The 17,897-nt window shown below is 38.3% G+C and overlaps 2 protein-coding genes across 5 annotated transcripts in view; one reads left to right on the top strand and one right to left on the bottom strand.

Moving 5' to 3' along the window:
• Nucleotides 1-2,985, top strand: part of armc2 (armadillo repeat containing 2) — a 222,293-nt gene extending 219,308 nt beyond the window's left edge. For all 3 annotated transcript variants that reach the window (XM_028797612.2, XM_051925611.1, XM_028797613.2), the window contains exon 20: nucleotides 1,445-2,985. In XM_028797612.2, coding sequence (XP_028653445.1) covers nucleotides 1,445-1,599 — 155 coding nt within the window. In that variant the 3' untranslated portion in view covers nucleotides 1,600-2,985. The remainder of the gene's footprint in view (nucleotides 1-1,444) is intronic.
• An 8,192-nt stretch (nucleotides 2,986-11,177) lies between these two features.
• The window catches only part of sesn1 (sestrin 1), a 444,013-nt gene continuing 437,293 nt past the window's right edge, over nucleotides 11,178-17,897 (bottom strand). For both annotated transcript variants that reach the window (XM_051925612.1, XM_028797618.2), the window contains exons 4-10: nucleotides 17,674-17,856; nucleotides 16,957-17,187; nucleotides 15,815-15,962; nucleotides 14,864-14,976; nucleotides 14,586-14,776; nucleotides 14,338-14,482; nucleotides 11,178-11,882 (exon numbers count right to left, since the gene is read on the bottom strand). In XM_051925612.1, the coding sequence (XP_051781572.1) occupies nucleotides 11,796-11,882; nucleotides 14,338-14,482; nucleotides 14,586-14,776; nucleotides 14,864-14,976; nucleotides 15,815-15,962; nucleotides 16,957-17,187; nucleotides 17,674-17,856 (1,098 nt within the window). In that variant the 3' untranslated portion in view covers nucleotides 11,178-11,795. The remainder of the gene's footprint in view (nucleotides 11,883-14,337; nucleotides 14,483-14,585; nucleotides 14,777-14,863; nucleotides 14,977-15,814; nucleotides 15,963-16,956; nucleotides 17,188-17,673; nucleotides 17,857-17,897) is intronic.

Here is a 17,897-nt window from a genome sequence, read left to right as displayed (position 1 = left end):
CTCAGTCACTATTGTGAAACAAATGTGGAGTACTACTGTACATGTTTAGCAATTGAGAGAACAGTATGCATCACTGAGCACATACAGTAACGGGCACAGTACATATATGAAATGTACTGTTAACCAACCTTATTTACTAAATGTTTCCACACATAATATTAAGCTGTTAACAGGGACTCATCTTCACTATATTTAAGAAGATTCCACCTCCACATGTGTTTACATGAAAACGACTTCATTACCGAAGAGCTGCTGTTCTCTGCCTCCCAAATGCTGGCTCCTACAACACGTAGCCTTAACAATCTTAATGTTGGCTTATGGAACAGATATGAGAGCTCCATGATCCACACCACGAGCTACAAACTGCTTTGTCCATAGGACTTGATGAAAATGGGTCATGTTACACTTTCTGTAGTCAGGCACATGAAAAATTGTACAAATCAGCCTGCTCTTTTGACACAGTCTTGTGTCACAGATCATTTCATAAGAAGTTAAAACAGCAAGTTATTAGTTCTGAGTTTGTAAAGAAAAGCGGAAATGCACTTGTACAAGGAATCAACCCTACTCAGGGAAATCAGGCACCCGCTCTCTTTTTTTTACCATTGTTGTGTTGTCTGATACATACATTTAGCATGCACCGTTTATTATCATTCTTAACTATTAACTATTAATCTCAAACATGTGTCTGTAACATAAAAGCTAACATTTAAAGGTTTAGGTTTGAGACCCTTGAGCTTTCAGGTGTCACCAGCACAACAAATATTTAAAATGACCTTTGCTGTGTTACACAATTTTCTGAAGTTCAGTTCTTCTGGCTTATAAATAAAGCAACTGTCTATCCATTCTTTCATTTCTTCAACCCACATGTTCAATTAAAAAGGGAAATGAATGAGTTCATGTAAAGAAGTCTCAGCAGAACTATTTCAACTCCATGTAAAAGGTATCTGTCTTCCAAAAACACACGTCAAGTCACTCCTAGCTGTGTGTTGCCAAGCTGTGCTCATCCCTTGAAGGGTGTCTGTATCTGTATTGCATGTAAACCAACTGGTGCTTCCAAGGACTGTATTTATTATTTTGTGTAAAAGTCTTGGAGAGTGACCTTTACCAACTAGATTTCAAAATAACACATGGGTCATTTTCTCACCTTCATATTCTAATGAGCGCTTTCTAAAAATCTGTTCCAGGATCTCCCCCACCCATTTTCCACTTGCAAAACTGTTTGTTAATTTTAAGCACACTAAAGATTATGCACAATACGCATCTGTTGTTAAAATCTGTCCAAAACTTAAGTAACAGCCATCCTCTGCAAATATGCTTTTTATCACTAACTTCTCTTTATTAACTTAGTTCCACAAGAACATAATGTGGTTCTCCTCCCTTCTGTATGGTATGCTTCACTTTCTATTTTTTCAAAAAAGCTTGTGCATTTCTTGTGTCATTTCAGAAGAGGAGTTTGCATTACAGTACATCACGGATGAAGATTTGAGACATGTTCACAAGGCATGCTGGGAGAAAGATTTTATGCCAGTGGCTCAGCAGCTGGTGAAGAGAATCCAAACGCTTTACACGTTCCTGGAACCTCTTTCAAGTCCATCATAGTGGTGTATGCATGGTTAGGAATGTGGGAGAGAAAAACACAGGCCTGTTTTCCCTTAAAAATGAAACCTAATTTAAACTGCTTCTTTCCATGAACATTCTTGAAAGTCAAGTGATTTTTGCAGTTTTAAGGAGAAAATCCAAATTAAACTAAACAATTTCTTTGAACAAGGCCTCTAGTGTTAACAGTGTCAGTGACTTCAGAATATGAGCAAAGAGATTACGTTATATTTAGAAATATGCAAGTGCACAATTAAAATGGACAAATTATTTTCTCACTTATATTGACTACACATCACTGGAACAAATGTCAACTGATCCAGCTACAGTATGTATTTAAAAAGATGTATATTTTATTAAACTCTAAATTGAATTATTATCATTATTGCATTTTTTAAATAATATGGTCTTCAGGCAGGCAGTAAGGCCTAGTACCTGAAACTGTATGCTGACTTACTGTATGACCCCGAGTGTGTCACTTCACCTGCCAGTGCTCCATTTGTAAAGTATATTGTATACAGTATATGTGTGTGTGTATGCATGTACACACACACACACACACGTTTTTATTTTCAGCTGAATATGTGTTAAGTGCCTTGGAATGCTAATCACTACAATGGCTTCATTCTTGGTGGAGTGTATTAAGCCAGGGCTTTTTAAAACTTAGGTCTCAGCCTTTTACCTAAATTATGAAATTGTTTCCAAAAATTGTTGTTATTGTAATATTATTAAATGAATACCCAGTAGTTTAATAGCTAGTCTAAAGTCTTGTCCTTTTATACTATGTGTAATTTTAAATTAAAAGAATAAACATTTTGATGCCAGCATCATTCCAAGTAAAAATCGTCAAGCCCAGCAAAATAGCTTTCCAAAGCCCACTTGAGCCACGCTGTGTGTTATCACAAGCCAGTTACTCAGGAGAACTTGCATCGTTAATGGCCTCAGTTCATGCTGTAGCAATGGCAATCGTGCAGATCCCCATCATGGTTCAATTTAAACATTTTGGATTAGGATGAGGGACTCTACTCTGGAGAATGGGCTTTCAATAACTGGCAGAGTCTTGTGTTTGTCGTCACACCTGGCATTTAATATAAAACTGTAATGATTGATGATGTTTTTCAGAGCTAAAATCTGATGGGTTGATTTTCTTAAGTCTCATAATGTTCCTTTAAGTCTAAATGCCAGGAATTCTTTTTTAAAAGTGTCTTTCAGTGATAATCTGCTTAAAATAATTGGTAGACACACAGGCCTAACTGTACAACAATGCAGTTTTAAACTGTTTTTTGTATTTTTAAAGCTCAAAAGAAAGATGCTGTTTTCCTTCTGCCTGATGTACCTACCCAGGGACACACAATTTTAAAGCATTAAAAAGTTGGTGCTGTATTGGAACGACTCTGTGAGTATGTCTCCAGTGTTCACGTTTGAGTTCTTTCCTTTTCAGTAGCTCCTGCACACTTTTCAGCATTTCATGGGATGCCTATTATCTACTTTCTGTCTTCTGAGGGTTTGACCACACTGCAGTGATTAACTTTGCTACTGACCTGGCTGCAGTCAGTCTAGACAAGTTCTCCCTTTTTCTACAGGTACTCGGACATTCTTCCACATCCCAAAACTGTACGGTTAACCCAAAAGCGTGGCCCAGAAGAGGTGAAGGTGTGCCCTGTGGATGACAGGTGTAGTACAAACATATAGAAAATGCACAAACAGTTTATCACTAATGTAATTTGAAAAACTGTTAAGATGGGGAGCTTAAAATCCAGTTCAAATTACACTCTGGTGTTATAATTTTACACCTTTATTATGACTATAAATATACAAGGCCTCTGTGAATTTACTCACCAGGGGCCTCATGTATAACGTCATGCGTAGAACTCACACTATAACATGGCATAAGCACAAAAGCGGGAATGTGCGTATGCACAGAAAAATTCAGATGCAGGAATCTGTACGTACGCTAACTTCCACGTTCTTCCGCTACATAAATCCCGATCAGCGTGAAAAGTAACGCACGTGCACGCGCCTTCTGTTCCGCCCCAACTTCTCCTAGAATTACGCCTCTTTGAATATGCAAATCAATATAAATAGCCTTCTGTGAAAAGACAATGGGAAAAGCACGGGGGAAAATATAAGAATTTCAGCGAATACCAAGTGGAGGCAAAGGAAAAACGTACTATTTGTTGGTTTAAACACTGGTATAATCAACAAAATGAAGTTGATCAAGTGACAGAGTGTCGGAGAAACTCGAAAGCTCAAGTTCACAAAGTCGTACAGTGCCCGAAATAAAAAAGAAATCACATATCAAAGTCGCCGTGAAAAGGCAAGTCGTAGCCCACCGTCTGAGTGTCATATGAAAGCTTATTAGGGTACAGACAAAAAAAATAGGCACACAGTTGGAAAAAAGCACGAAATGTCAACTTTAATCTCGAAATTTCCACTTTAATCATGTAGTTTATTTTGCCATTAAAGTAGAACATCATAAACTTCATCTTAAAATCGTTTAATTTACTAGTTTCTCAAATCCCATTGTAACTAAAGTAGCACGTTAAATGCTTTGTTTTATATTTGATCTTCTTTGTGCTCTGTGTGTGAATCACTACCTGCTTCTTAAACGGGCTTTCTCTTTCTCCGACAGGACACATAATCCATTACATTCGTGATATTTCAGCTCTCTGAATAATTAAAATACTGAGATGTATGCGTGATATCTTTTTCATGATGATAGGAATGAAAGCATGTTATTAAACATGGGAACACGGTGGCGCAGTGCTTGTTCATGTCTCACGGAAGAGGCTTGCTGCGCCATGCGCAACCTTCGATGAAATAATTTATCACAGAAGTACTGTCTCTTTCAAACGTACTAACCTCCAATTCCTGTCCTTACTTTTCTTTCTCCAAATACCCGATCGCCACACAATCAGCTCTGTAATAGGCGTGAAGCCATTTGTAGGTTTAGAACGCCGATCATTCAAAACTTTTAAGGAACATTGAAATATCTTCGTAGTACGTGTTTAATTATTCTATCCGTCTATCCTTCCAGTGTCGTGTCAGCACCAGCAAGAATACAACGCAATGCAGGAACAATTCCTGAACTAGCTAGCGCTGTGGCACCGTGTCCTCACATGTTTAATTATTAACAATACAGATTATTTAAATGAAGTTAAAGTGTTATCTGTTTATCTGTATAATATAATCAATATATTTTGCTGCATTTCATCTTAAAAATGATATCGTCATCATATGTAAATACGCGCTTTATAAAGTGGCGCAGGTTGTGCAATATTATAACTGTAGTGCAAGTTTACAGTGAGGTGATTGTACTTATAAGTACAAACAGTTCTACAAGGAGCACTTGATGGACTGACTGAGTGCGTTTAGAGTTCTTGGGATGAAACTTTTTCTAAACCGCGAAGTCCGTACAGGAAAGTCTCTGAAGCGTTTTGCTGTGGCTCAGTCAGCGTCTGCTTCATGCTGTGTACCGATAATTCTCTTTCCAATCAATTGCTGCTGTGATTCCCCACTCAGATACTGTGATATAAATACTCCGAGTGGTGCAGTGAGAGTAATATGGAAAAAGATGATCTTCTGTGGCAACCCTTAACGAGAGCAGCTGAAAGAAGAAGAAGATGCATTGAGAGTAACAACGCTAAAGCAGTTATGGTATTTGGAATACTATGGCTATTCCCTGGACCATTATATTGCTGCAGGTTAATTACAATCAGATTCATTACACTAATAAACAATATGCAGTTAGTTTCAGTGTATTTATAAAGCCGCGTCAGGAATGTGGATCTAAGAAAGAAAGGGTAACCACACAGGAACAGTAGCACTGCTTTGACGCTGGGTGCTGCCAGTCTGCAAAACCAAGCGGAGAAATTGCTTACGCCAGGGTATGAGGTACCGTAGAAATATGCGTGGCTTTACGCCAAGTTTAGGTTTTATTTTGAGCGTGGAAACGTTCGTACGCAACATTTCTGTGCGTACGCACCGTTTATACATGAGGCCCCAGGTTTCATTCTGTTTTGTTCAAGTAGATCTGCTCAACAAAGTGGATACACATTGCGACATTGTGGAGAGGAAACTCGATGTTCCCATCAGATTTCCATTAAAAAATGCTGCATGTGATATCTGAACTGTGCAGTCTGATCAAATTGCAAACTGTTTTGATTATACTAAAATGTAGTTGTCTCCAAATTTCTGTTTTAGTATAAAAATACTTTACCCAGGGTCCCATAATTTCCAATACGTAGCAGTCAAATAAATGTACAATATTACTTTGTAATTTACTTTGTATGTGGCAATCCAATGCAGTAGTTGGTGTGCAGAATAAAATTACTGGGTAGCCGTGAGAAGATTGTCACCTAGTGTGCACTTCATGCACTTTATAGAAGGAAACCTACATCAGGCAGTAATACAGTTGTTAGCATCATCTCTGGCTCTGGCCACTGTAGGGGTCAGTGCTCTTCCGGTGACTAACACAGACATCCTTTTTTTTTCCTTATCTCCAAATAAAACCACAGATTCCTGGATCCCCCATTGGTGGATCAAATAAACGGAGTACAAGTAGCACATATAAATTTCATATAAGGATTCTCACTATAAATTAGAGGAATGAAGTGAATGTTTCCTGCAGGCCATCGCAAAAGTTTAGATCGTATCTACAGTCTTGTCACTAAAGGCAGGCCTTTCCTAAAGAGAGGATACATATGCTTTGTGCTTCTCCTTTCTGCACTCATGGACATGTGGAACGTACATGTCCACTACCCACTGCTGAGCCCTCATAAACCCAGTTTTGTTTAAGATTATCCAGGGTTTCAGCCGTTCCACTGGGGATGACTGCTAGTTTCCGCAGTTTCAGGTCATTTTCACTTTGATAGAAGGAGTAACTAAGCGAATCAAGATAAGACATTTATCATCTCGCTCATTTTGACCTACTTTCTTTGGTGCAGTTCATATGGAGATAAAAGGAAAACAAGATGACATACTGCCCCAATTTATTTACTGCAATATAAAACAGAAGACTAACCAGAACAGTACTGTGCAAAAGTCTTCAGCACTTCAGTCAAGTGGGAAGGTTTTCAATAACAGTGCCATGAGGAGTTTTTCTTAAACAATTAACTTAAAAAAAAAGTGCTGTGAACAGAAATGAACATCAATGAAATCAATACTTCCTGCGAGTCCCCTTTGCCTTAAAAATAGCAATTCTCAAAGATCCACTTGCATGCAGTTTTTGAAGGCCTTGTGTGGTCAGTTCTCTCAGGCCTATCTGTACACTTTCTGATGGTCTAATTTGCTTCTGTCTCTGCAAGTAATTCCAGGTAACGCTACATTTCTTGTCCTTTCTTTTTTTGGCCTGTTTGTACCGTTGCAGAACATCTTGGACAGTGCATCTGAAACTTTTTGCTTGGGAGAAACCCTGATGATGCAGGATGACCACCTTGTGTCTGGTCACTGTGCCCACCAGTTACCTCACCTTTTTCATGTGGTTATCCTTTTGCCCTTTTTCCCCTCTACACGGCTGTTTCTGTTCATCGCTTTGTTTCAACGTACACATTATGTCATTGATCATTAGGACTTACCTGTCATAACCATTACAAATATTGGACATTTTGTAACTGGTAAGTGGTGTTATTATGACTGTGTTTATATACTCATATTCTCTTGGACTATTTGAAGCTGCAAGTTATGACATTTCACCTTCCCACGTCAATGCATTCATGTGAGTTTCCAGTCAAGACTATTCAGAGAAACGCACGATTGCAAATTTGTTACTTGGTCTGACACAAAAAAAAGCTATCAAAGATACAACTGCATCGTTTGTTTGTGGAAGTAAAGTGCAAAATAAACAAATGCAATTCAACCAAAAAATGTCATTTCTGCCTGACCAGGGCTATTTGGTACACTGTATTAATCCCCAAGAGGAAATTGTCTTTTCACATGACCTTTGGAGAGTATAGGTTTAGCCATTGTATACCACCCCTGGAGCAATTAAGGGTCGTGCTCAAGGGACCAACACACTTCACAACAATGGAAGTTCAATATTACAACAATTTGGGTAGTTTCATTTTTACAACTGATAGCACGTGAATGCAGCATATGAGATTCTTTCTTTAAGGGCCTTATTTAATATCTTATTGTTCTGCTTCACTTTTTTGCAAAATGAACTTTTAGAACTCATTAACATATGCTTCTTTCTATTAATAAACTAATCCAGAAGACATAATTGTCTTGGTGAAGTGCCTAGGGTATTCCAGAGACTAATATCCTCTTCTCATCTGCCTAGCACAAAGCGTTTGAAAAAGACAGTTTTGTATGCATTTCCCATGAGTTACATTTGATGTGGAATAAAGTGGTTAACTATCAATTTAAAAGTCTAGTCTACTGCACAAGTTTTCACTAAAACCTGTGCCTTGAGAACATTAAAGTCAAGACATTTTAGTAACCCCTGTAGGCTTTAAAAAAAGGGGTGTCCAACTCCAATCCTAGAGGGCCGCTGTAGTTGCAGGTTTTCATTCTACCCCTTTTCCTAATCCATGACCAGTTTTCACAGCTAATTTAACTTATTTGCCCTTCATTTTAATAGCCCTGCTTTTAAGGATTCAGTCCTCTAAATCGATTATTTTCTTGATTAAATGGCAGCCAAACAGAAATGAAATGTGAACCGAGTCAATGGGTGACCAGCTAAATTGGGGCTTCAAACTCCAGTTTCTTAATGAGAAGCCAATTCTTGCTGTTAATTAAATCTGTTATTTAATTTAATGGCTTGTTGTTGCTCTCATTCCTTCACAGTAGACATTTCCAAAACTGTTGATTTTCTGTTTTTCCCTAAGAACACTGTCAAAATGTGTTGGGTGACCGGACTAGATCAACCTTACAGAGACTGATAATGTGTGATGGGGACAGGTGAGCTGGTCATGTGGCAGCTTATTTTATGTCAATTGTTTGGCTGCTAATTAAGGAAAAAGAAACTAAGGTGTCTGAGTCAAGTCAATTAAAACTAAAAGGTGTAAAAAAAAAAAAAAAGTTAATTAGCAGCAAAAACACTACTAATTAAGACGGTTAGAATGAAAACACTGCGGCCCTCTAGGATTGGAGTTGGACACCCCTGGCATAACGGGAACTACAGGGAGCAGTGGTAATGGCCTCAGTAGGACCACCCATGCATAAATCAGCAGGTCCTCCAAGTGACTGGACTCTTCCTCACACCACTTTTCATGTCACCCCATCATGGGAACAGATCTTAATGTGGCACAGTGTAATATATGCCAACTGCTGAAAACACACACACACGACAAACATCTTAAAACAAATGTCAAAAAACATGCATCTCCCATATTTACTTTATTTAAAAATGCCATTAATGCTGACATTTTGCATGTGAAAGTTTACATTACAAAGTCCAATTTTTTTTACATTTTTTTTTTTAAATAGACTTGGTGCAAGCTTTCAGATTTTTTTGAAAAAAACCCTAGCAAAACTTTTTTTCTTGCTTTTTTTCTTTTTTAATAATTGCTCTTTATATAATGAGATTTAGTAAACAAAACATGATTTGCAGCCTCCTCCTCCTCAAGGCTGTGCATGGTTAAATTCACACAAGGGTGAAAGCTGGCAAGTTGAAAGGACCACAGAGCCGTGCAGCCCATTCAAAAGCCCTGTCCAGACCTCCACTACTACAAACACAAGTGCCATGGCATTTACACAATAGTCCTGCCTGCTCATACAGAGCATAGAGAAGAGGTACAGTGGTGTGAAAAACTATTTGCCCCCTTCCTGATTTCTTATTCTTTTGCATGTTTGTCACACAAAATGTTTCTGATCATCAAACACATTTAACCATTAGTCAAATATAACACAAGTAAACACAAAATGCAGTTTGTAAATGGTGGTTTTTATTATTTAGGGAGAAAAAAAAATCCAAACCTACATGGCCCTGTGTGAAAAAGTAATTGCCCCCTGAACCTAATAACTGGTTGGGCCACCCTTAGCAGCAATAACTGCAATCAAGCGTTTGTGATAACTTGCAATGAGTCTTTTACAGCGCTCTGGAGGAATTTTGGCCCACTCATCTTTGCAAAATTGTTGTAATTCAGCTTTATTTGAGGGTTTTCTAGCATGAACCGCCTTTTTAAGGTCATGCCATAGCATCTCTCAATTGGATTCAGGTCAGGACTTTGACTAGGCCACTCCAAAGTCTTCATTTTGTTTTTCTTCAGCCATTCAGAGGTGGATTTGCTGGTGTGTTTTGGGTCATTGTCCTGTTGCAGCACCCAAGATTGCTTCAGCTTGAGTTGAACAGATGGCCGGACATTCTCCTTCAGGATTTTTTGGTAGACAATAGAATTCATGGTTCCATCTATCACAGCAAGTCTTCCAGGTCCTGAAGCAGCAAAACAACCCCAGACCATCACACTACCACCACCATATTTTACTGTTGGTATGATGTTCTTTTTCTGAAATGCTGTGTTCCTTTTACGCCAGATGTAACGGGACATTTGCCTTCGAAAAAGTTCAACTTTTGTCTCATCAGTCCACAAGGTATATTCCCAAAAGTCTTGGCAATCATTGAGATGTTTCTTAGCAAAATTGAGACGAGCCCTAATGTTCTTTTTGCTTAACAGTGGTTTGCGTCTTGGAAATCTGCCATGCAGGCCGTTTTTGCCCAGTCTCTTTCTTATGGTGGAGTCGTGAACACTGACCTTAATTGAGGCAAGTGAGGCCTGCAGTTCTTTAGACGTTGTCCTGGGGTCTTTTGTGACCTCTCGGATGAGTCGTCTCTGCGCTCTTGGGGTAATTTTGGTCGGCCGGCCACTCCTGGGAAGGTTCACCACTGTTCCATGTTTTTGCCATTTGTGGATAATGGCTCTCACTGTGGTTCGCTGGAGTCCCAAAGCTTTAGAAATGGCTTTATAACCTTTACCAGACTGATAGATCTCAATTACTTCTGTTCTCATTTGTTCCTGAATTTCTTTGGATCTTGGCATGATGTCTAGCTTTTGAGGTGCTTTTGGTCTACTTCTCTGTGTCAGGCAGCTCCTATTTAAGTGATTTCTTGATTGAAACAGGTGTGGCAGTAATCAGGCCTGGGGGTGGCTACGGAAATTGAACTCAGGTGTGATACACCACAGTTAGGTTATTTTTTAACAAGGGGCAATTACTTTTTCACACAGGGCCATGTAGGTTTGGATTTTTTTTCTCCCTAAATAATACAAAATGCAGTTTTTAAATGATGGTTTTTGTTTACTTGTGTTATATTTGACTAATGGTTAAATGTGTTTGATGATCAGAAACATTTTGTGTGACAAACATGCAAAAGAATAAGAAATCAGGAAGGGGGCAAATAGTTTTTCACACCACTGTATTTAAATCCAAATGCGCAACTATGTTAATGACTGCCTAAAGGAAGACACAGAAAGAGCAAATGAATAGAAATACCGGTATACCTAAAATCGTAACTAATGTTCTTCTCTTGGGAAGACCCGTTACGTTTGCTCAGGTACTGTTGGCCAATGTCAAATATTACAACATTTTCCACAAAAAAAAAAAAAAAACCTGCTATGCAGAAAGAACAAAAAACAATCCTGTTCTTTTAAAAGCAAAATGGAGAAGTTTTTAAATGCTTAAATTCAGTAATACTGTACAACAATTCACAAAAGAGTGGATTCTTAATGAACCACAGAAAGGCTCAGTTAACTGCAGTGTTTGAGAAGTTTTCGTTTTAGCTTACATGGACAGCCAGTAGTTTAGATTCCACTGGCTAGGAAAAGGGCAGCTCTGCTGCCATCACATTACACTTCTGCTTTTTTTTTGTTTTTTTTTTTTTTTGTTTGGCACATACTGTACAGCCTCAACAGGTTTTACTCAATTAATGCTTCAGCCGTTTCAACAGCAACTTGAATACGATACAAGAATGCTAAAAATACTTGAATGCAAATTGGTGCACTGCTACAAAAGGCTCAAGTCCACGAGTCAAGTTTAGTGAAATCGTAAAACACAAATGTGGCTGAATACTGAAGTTTGCTGCTTCTTCATAGTCTATCCTTATCTTCAGTAGATGCAAAGGAGCCAGTAGGAGTTGGGAGGCATCCACGTCACTCTGTAGCACAGCTACCATGTCACTCCTCCAAGTCAGATAACTCACAGCATCACATTTTAGATGTATGAAACTCTCTGGATCCGTCACCATGGCCTCCAAAACATTCACTTCATGTCATGTAACGAGTAATGGCTCTTAAAGCATAGAGCAGCTCAGCTTGCATACGAGCTTCCATAAGAAGCAAATTAACATGAACCTGTCAAAAGAGAAAAAAAAACAAAAAAAAAAACACTAAATTATACTGCCTAAGATCTTAACACATAAACAATTGAAGTGCATAGGAGGAATTTTCCTTTTTTACAGAAATCCTTTCCTTCACTAATAAAAACGAGCCTTAATGAAAGTCAATCAAGCTCCATCAACCGCTTGGGAATTGTATCTGTCGGATGAGAACTTTTACAAATATTTTGTAAATTAAGTGATCAGAAATGCTAGGCAAATTGTTCTGAATACAGGCCAGGTTTAAAGCTTCACAAAAAACTCAAACTGCAACCCATTTTCATGTGCATGACGTAAATAAACTAAACATCCAGTCATAGCCATCCTCCTCTTCAGAATACTACTGAAATGTTAGTTACCCCTTAACCACAACCAACATACACACCATCTTACTGCAGTTAGAAAATGTAAATTTAGAAGTGGCAATGCCATTAAATGGCATACAGGAAAAAAAAAAACTAGCTGCACATATGAAGCAGGCATATTCAACTTGCAGAGGAGCACTCTCAATGGATTAGAAGTGATCAATACAATTTCATATCATCAGTTATTATACTAGAGGATGTCGGTTTTTGCAACATTTGAGCACTCCCAAACTCTTCAAATGTCTTCTGCTTTTCAGAGTATGTTAACTAAACATACTAAGTTAAGTAAAGAAAGACAGAAAGAAACATTTCAGATGTTGGCAAGATTTTTATTCCGCAAGACAAGGATACCACCGACTACTATATGCCAATATTGCGCTCTTTCTTCAGTATTTCAGGGCTGTAAACCTGTGAAGGACTGCTGCATCCATGCACAAAAGGCAGTCAAACTGTACAAAAGGCAATTTAGATGCACACAGATAAGCAACTCCATGTTTGCAATATGGTTTTCTTCCATGATGAAAGTGCACAGAAGTGACACTAGCAATGGACTGCCCTGTCCAGCGCCGTCTCCTGCCTTGTGCCCTGTATTGCTAGGATTGCACCCTACAACCCTAAATTGCATTACGCAACTGTCACGATGAGATATGAACAACTGTATACAGTAGTTCAAAGTATTCCATTATGTATTTTGTTAAACCAGAGCAATTCCAGTGAAAGTTGTCAATCTGATGATCTGCAATATCAGACAGATCTCTAGAATCACAAGTAATAATGGCGCAAAACGTAATGCAGTTCACAAGTGCCTTATTGGCTTGCAATTAATGCGACTGGGAAGGCATGGTTTACAATTAAAAAAAAAAAAACTGCACTCTGTACAGGCCAGACACTATTTTGAAAAATAACCTTAAATTGAAGTGTCAAACCTACCCTTGAATTCATAACTAAATAAATGCCCTGTCTATGACAATACAGTAGTGCAGTGTCTAGCTCTACTGTCTCTCAGCAGTTCAGTTACTCCAAGCCTTTCTAGAGGTTTCCTACTTGAATCCTAAAGTTGTAAAGATTATCTGGCTGTATGTATCTTGTAGCCTGCAATTGTCTAGTGCCTGAATTGTCTAATCTAAATGTCTGAATCATCTCCAGGGTCATTTCAATGAAAAGTTGTACACACTGTATATCCCTACAGCTTTTCTCATGTCATAGTTAACGGATGAGAATGCACTTCAGCCCCTCTTCCAATAGTATTTATAATTTGGTCTCGTGAACCTGGAAATTCTGAGCGATGTCAGTGCATTCCTACTTTCAGGAAGGAATAAGGCCATTTTGAAAGTCTATTTAACTCACATATTCAAACTGAATAGATATTTAGGACACCAGGCTCTCCCAGGCACTTAGGCAGAGGCAGCAACATGCCTGTATATTGTAGATAAGAAATGTTCACAGCATGAAGCAAAGACTTCATGAGGTACCCAGTTACAGTTTAGGACCAATTACACAGAGCAATTTAGTGATCTCTATTGGAATTAATGGTACCGTTTCTGGCTGTTGGTAAAATACAACAGCGTAATGATCTGGCCTTCCATATCAGCCAATTAAAAACAAATTATGACAGCACTTACAGCAATCTTCAAAGTCAAAAACTCTTAGCAATTACTTTAAAATAACTAACCCCTTGCTCCCAAGATCCATAATTTGCAAGTTTGCCTAAAGCCAACAGATTTAACTGTATTAAGTATGAAAACCCATTCCATCTATCCACCCACGCATATCCCGAGGCCATTTTCTCCTTGTAAAATTATTTTTTTCTTACAGCTAGCCTTTTAATACAGAAAATAGTATACAGATGCCACCTTTGACGGTGTAGAAGGATTTATTTTACATTCACTAATCCTAGCTGGCCCTGTCAGTTGTTGATTGAAATTGACCTAAACATCTTATTCTTTTTTGACATTGTTGGTATTGGACTCCTAGACATTTCTGAATTCCTTATAGAGCCTCTGTGTTTTAAAGGTTTTTTTTTTTTTTTTCTTTAAAAAAAAAACAATACTCAAGAAAGATGCTCACCTTCTCGGAGTGTTCAAATTGTCTCCAGAAGCTGTCATACATTCTTTTTGTCGTTTTTTCTGGGCTACACACCATCGTCTTAATGTAAACTTTAAAGCTCCGATCTAACAACTGATTTATCTCGCCATAATCATAATCATCATATCTGTGGGAGATTAAAAATTTTAGTACAATGTATTGTAATAATTAAAGGAGAGACCTTTTATGCACAAGAAGATACCACACACAAATCAGAGATACTCACTAACCTTATTCCAAACATGCAGTGGATGTAATTCCAGATTGCACGTCTCAGCATTGATGTATCCACATCTCTGTGCATTGCCATGGTGTTGTAGGTTAAATTATAAGCAATCTGAAACTTCTCATCCAGCAGCTGCCCAAAATCTGGGTATAAGCGATTCACCAAAGAATATCCATGATCTTCCCAGGTATAGTCCTAAATATATTGAACCATATTTATTACATGGAACTAAATACCGTTCATTGTACAACTTAAAATGACTTGAAACATAGATGATCATACCTGAGCACGGAAAGTAGGAACATGCTCCCCACGCCTGGAGAAATCTTTGTAACCGTAGCTGGGATCCTCAAAGTGACGTGAAACATCTCTGGTAGGTGCACTCTCTTCTTCTTCTGTAAGATGAAGGACATTTAAATACAAAACCCAACATAAATCAAGGTTAAGTGGTACATTTTACTAGTAGCAAGGAAAAAGGTGGAAGATAGACAAAATCCAACTTGGGCAAAACCAACATTGTTAACTCTAGCAGCTATTCTATACAATATATGAAGATTCCATGGTGTGCCCCCAATGGGACCTATACAAAAAGGCATCCCAGGCTGGGTTTAGCCTGAGGCTCAAACAGTACCCTTTCTACCTACACCATTATTTACACTAAACACACACAAACCCTCCTTCATATGCTTACAGAAAGAACACTTGTCAATTAATGTATTCAACCAGGTATTTTTCCCCCCCCACACTTACTTAGATCAGGGTTTCCCAACCTTTGGGCCACACAAGTGAGTGATGGCTGACAATAGTGTATTCACAGCAGCAGCATTGCAGGTGGATCACAGCCAACCCCAGACTAAACTCCTTCCAGTCGTTCAATGACTATGCTTGACCGACAGTAGCAGCATCACAGGTGGATTGTGGCCAATCCTGGATGACCTCCCCAACCCCTGCTCTGACAATTGTGCTTGATTCACTAAGGAGAAAACGCACTGACGATCTCACCAAATGCTCTGGTGATTGCGCAGGACCCCACCCAGCTTTGATGACTGCGAATAATAACCCACCCCACTCACCCCTCACTGAGATGATGGTACTAAATTCATGGAAGATGAACCGGATGGTCGAGGACAAAAATACAGGCATTTGGAAAAACCTGTGTCATGACACCACAAAGGTTGGGAAACACAGACTTAAATATACTAAATCCAAAAATAGGTTGTTCTTTTAACTTGCCTGTGGAAGCTACCAACATGCTTTCAGTTTTCTCTCGCTCAAATCGAGTTGCCATCTCTTCCTGACTAGCTTCTTCTTCATCTCGGCATTCTTGCAATTGTTTCATTTTCTCCATTAGTGCTTCAACTTCACAAGACGTATCAGTAACCTATGTAATACATTATGGATGGAATAGGAAAACATTTGACTACTTTTTGAAATAAATTGATATTAACTCTTTCATAAAGAAAAGGGAAAGCACTGCTGTATATTCAGCAAAAATAAGCCACAAGAACCTGGCTTTAATTCTGCAAAATTGTTCATGTGGCACTCACAAATAATGCATATGTATGACATAACTGGAAACCCCAGCTATATTCACTTTTTCCATTCACAAACATTATATAGATTGCCAAAAATTCTCTTCATATTTACCTACCAATGCAAAATTGTACTCTATCCATCTTGGACATAAACACTTGGAGATGCTTACACACCAAGGAGAAGTGAAAAACAGTTTCAACATTTGGTGAGGATCATCCTCAACAATGACTTTTTAAAAAATAATATCATCTTACTTTGTTATGGCATTATTTTGCTTGAACAGTGGTTCTTTACATTTTTAATATGGAACAGATGCATGTAGTGCTCAAGTACATATAGGCTATATACAGTAATAAAAATTGTAAATCAAAGTTAAAGCCAGTTTTAACAATGTCTGACTTGCATAAATGGCAAACAACTATTGCTACTACGTAATCAACACTGCAACATTTAAAGAATCAGAATGCAAGTACAGGATATTGGATTATAATCCTGTAATTTTGGGCAGTCTGCTAAGAAGCACAGCCACACCCATCTCCTCATATAAACAGTTTAAAAAAATAAAATAAATAACACCGTTACCACAGAGTCCAGCAAAGTGTCATTAAAAAAAAATAAATTTCAAAGTGTACTTTAAAATTCTATTCTTTCCCTACACATTCTTTTCTAGTCAAAGGTTCATAGAATTTTCCCATAAAACTAAGCATTTGAATAGTGCTATCAATATTTACAATTTAAACAACAGTTTGTGTGGTTTGGCAGATTGAATTTTCCCCAAGGGTGAGAGGTGGATATAACATATAGGCACATACACATAAAAAATAATTAAGAATACTCACTAACTGGTTGCTCTGCATTTCATCCAAAGAACTGTTGCCATTTGCAAGGTCACAGACACAGTAATTACTAACGGAAGGAGGTCGAAAGGTGTGTCCGCCCTCACAGTGTATCTCAGGATTGATTCCACAGCCAAATGTGAAGGAAGCAAGAGAATGGTAGTGTGTCAGCAAAACGACTGCATGAATAAGCTCTGCAAGGGACCAGCTGTGATCTTCAGCTTTCAACAAATGCTGCAAACAAAAGGGAAGTCAGGTCTTCTCATGCCAGACATGTAATACACTGAACAGGTTTTGACACTTGTCTTAATGCAGAATACCCACTTTAAAAAAAAAAACAAAAAAAAACACGAACATCTGTATTCCAGTCACATCAAGAGATTTGGCTGGCTCAAGAGGTACAACTAAGCCTCAGCTAGCAGACTTTTCCCTGCAATCATCACAACACAGCCTCATCAATTCCTTTGACTAGAGCCTTTGTGAAGACCATGAGTGCTACCGTTATCTGGATTATTGATGGGGCACCACCCATTACAGGGAACACAAACATTTTACAGGTTCACAGAATTGTTAAAATGTGCAATCATAAATTGTAAATATTATTTGACAAAGCATAACATCTTGCTAGTACAACACTGTACGCAACTAAAAGCCTTTATGATCTAAAGCTTCATCCATTTACTAAAAGAGGAATGAATATAATGGACTTTTAATCTGTACCTCAATGTGCTCTTTTGTGATGAGCCAAGGACGGTGAGCCAGTATCTTGTTCAATTCCCCTAAGGACTGTAGTTTCTGGGGGGCACCTTCCAAACCATTCAACCACTTTGGGTTGCCTCCAACTTGAAGGAAGTCATCTACATGCAGATTGACTAAATATGAACACTGATGCCGGGCTGCAGCCTAAAAAACAAAAAACACTAAGTCAGATTTTATTTTCTTTG

This window comes from Erpetoichthys calabaricus, chromosome 3 (genome assembly GCF_900747795.2).
Source record: "Erpetoichthys calabaricus chromosome 3, fErpCal1.3, whole genome shotgun sequence".
Classification (NCBI taxonomy): Eukaryota; Metazoa; Chordata; class Cladistia; order Polypteriformes; family Polypteridae; genus Erpetoichthys; species Erpetoichthys calabaricus.
This window is presented reverse-complemented; position numbering and strand designations above follow the sequence as displayed.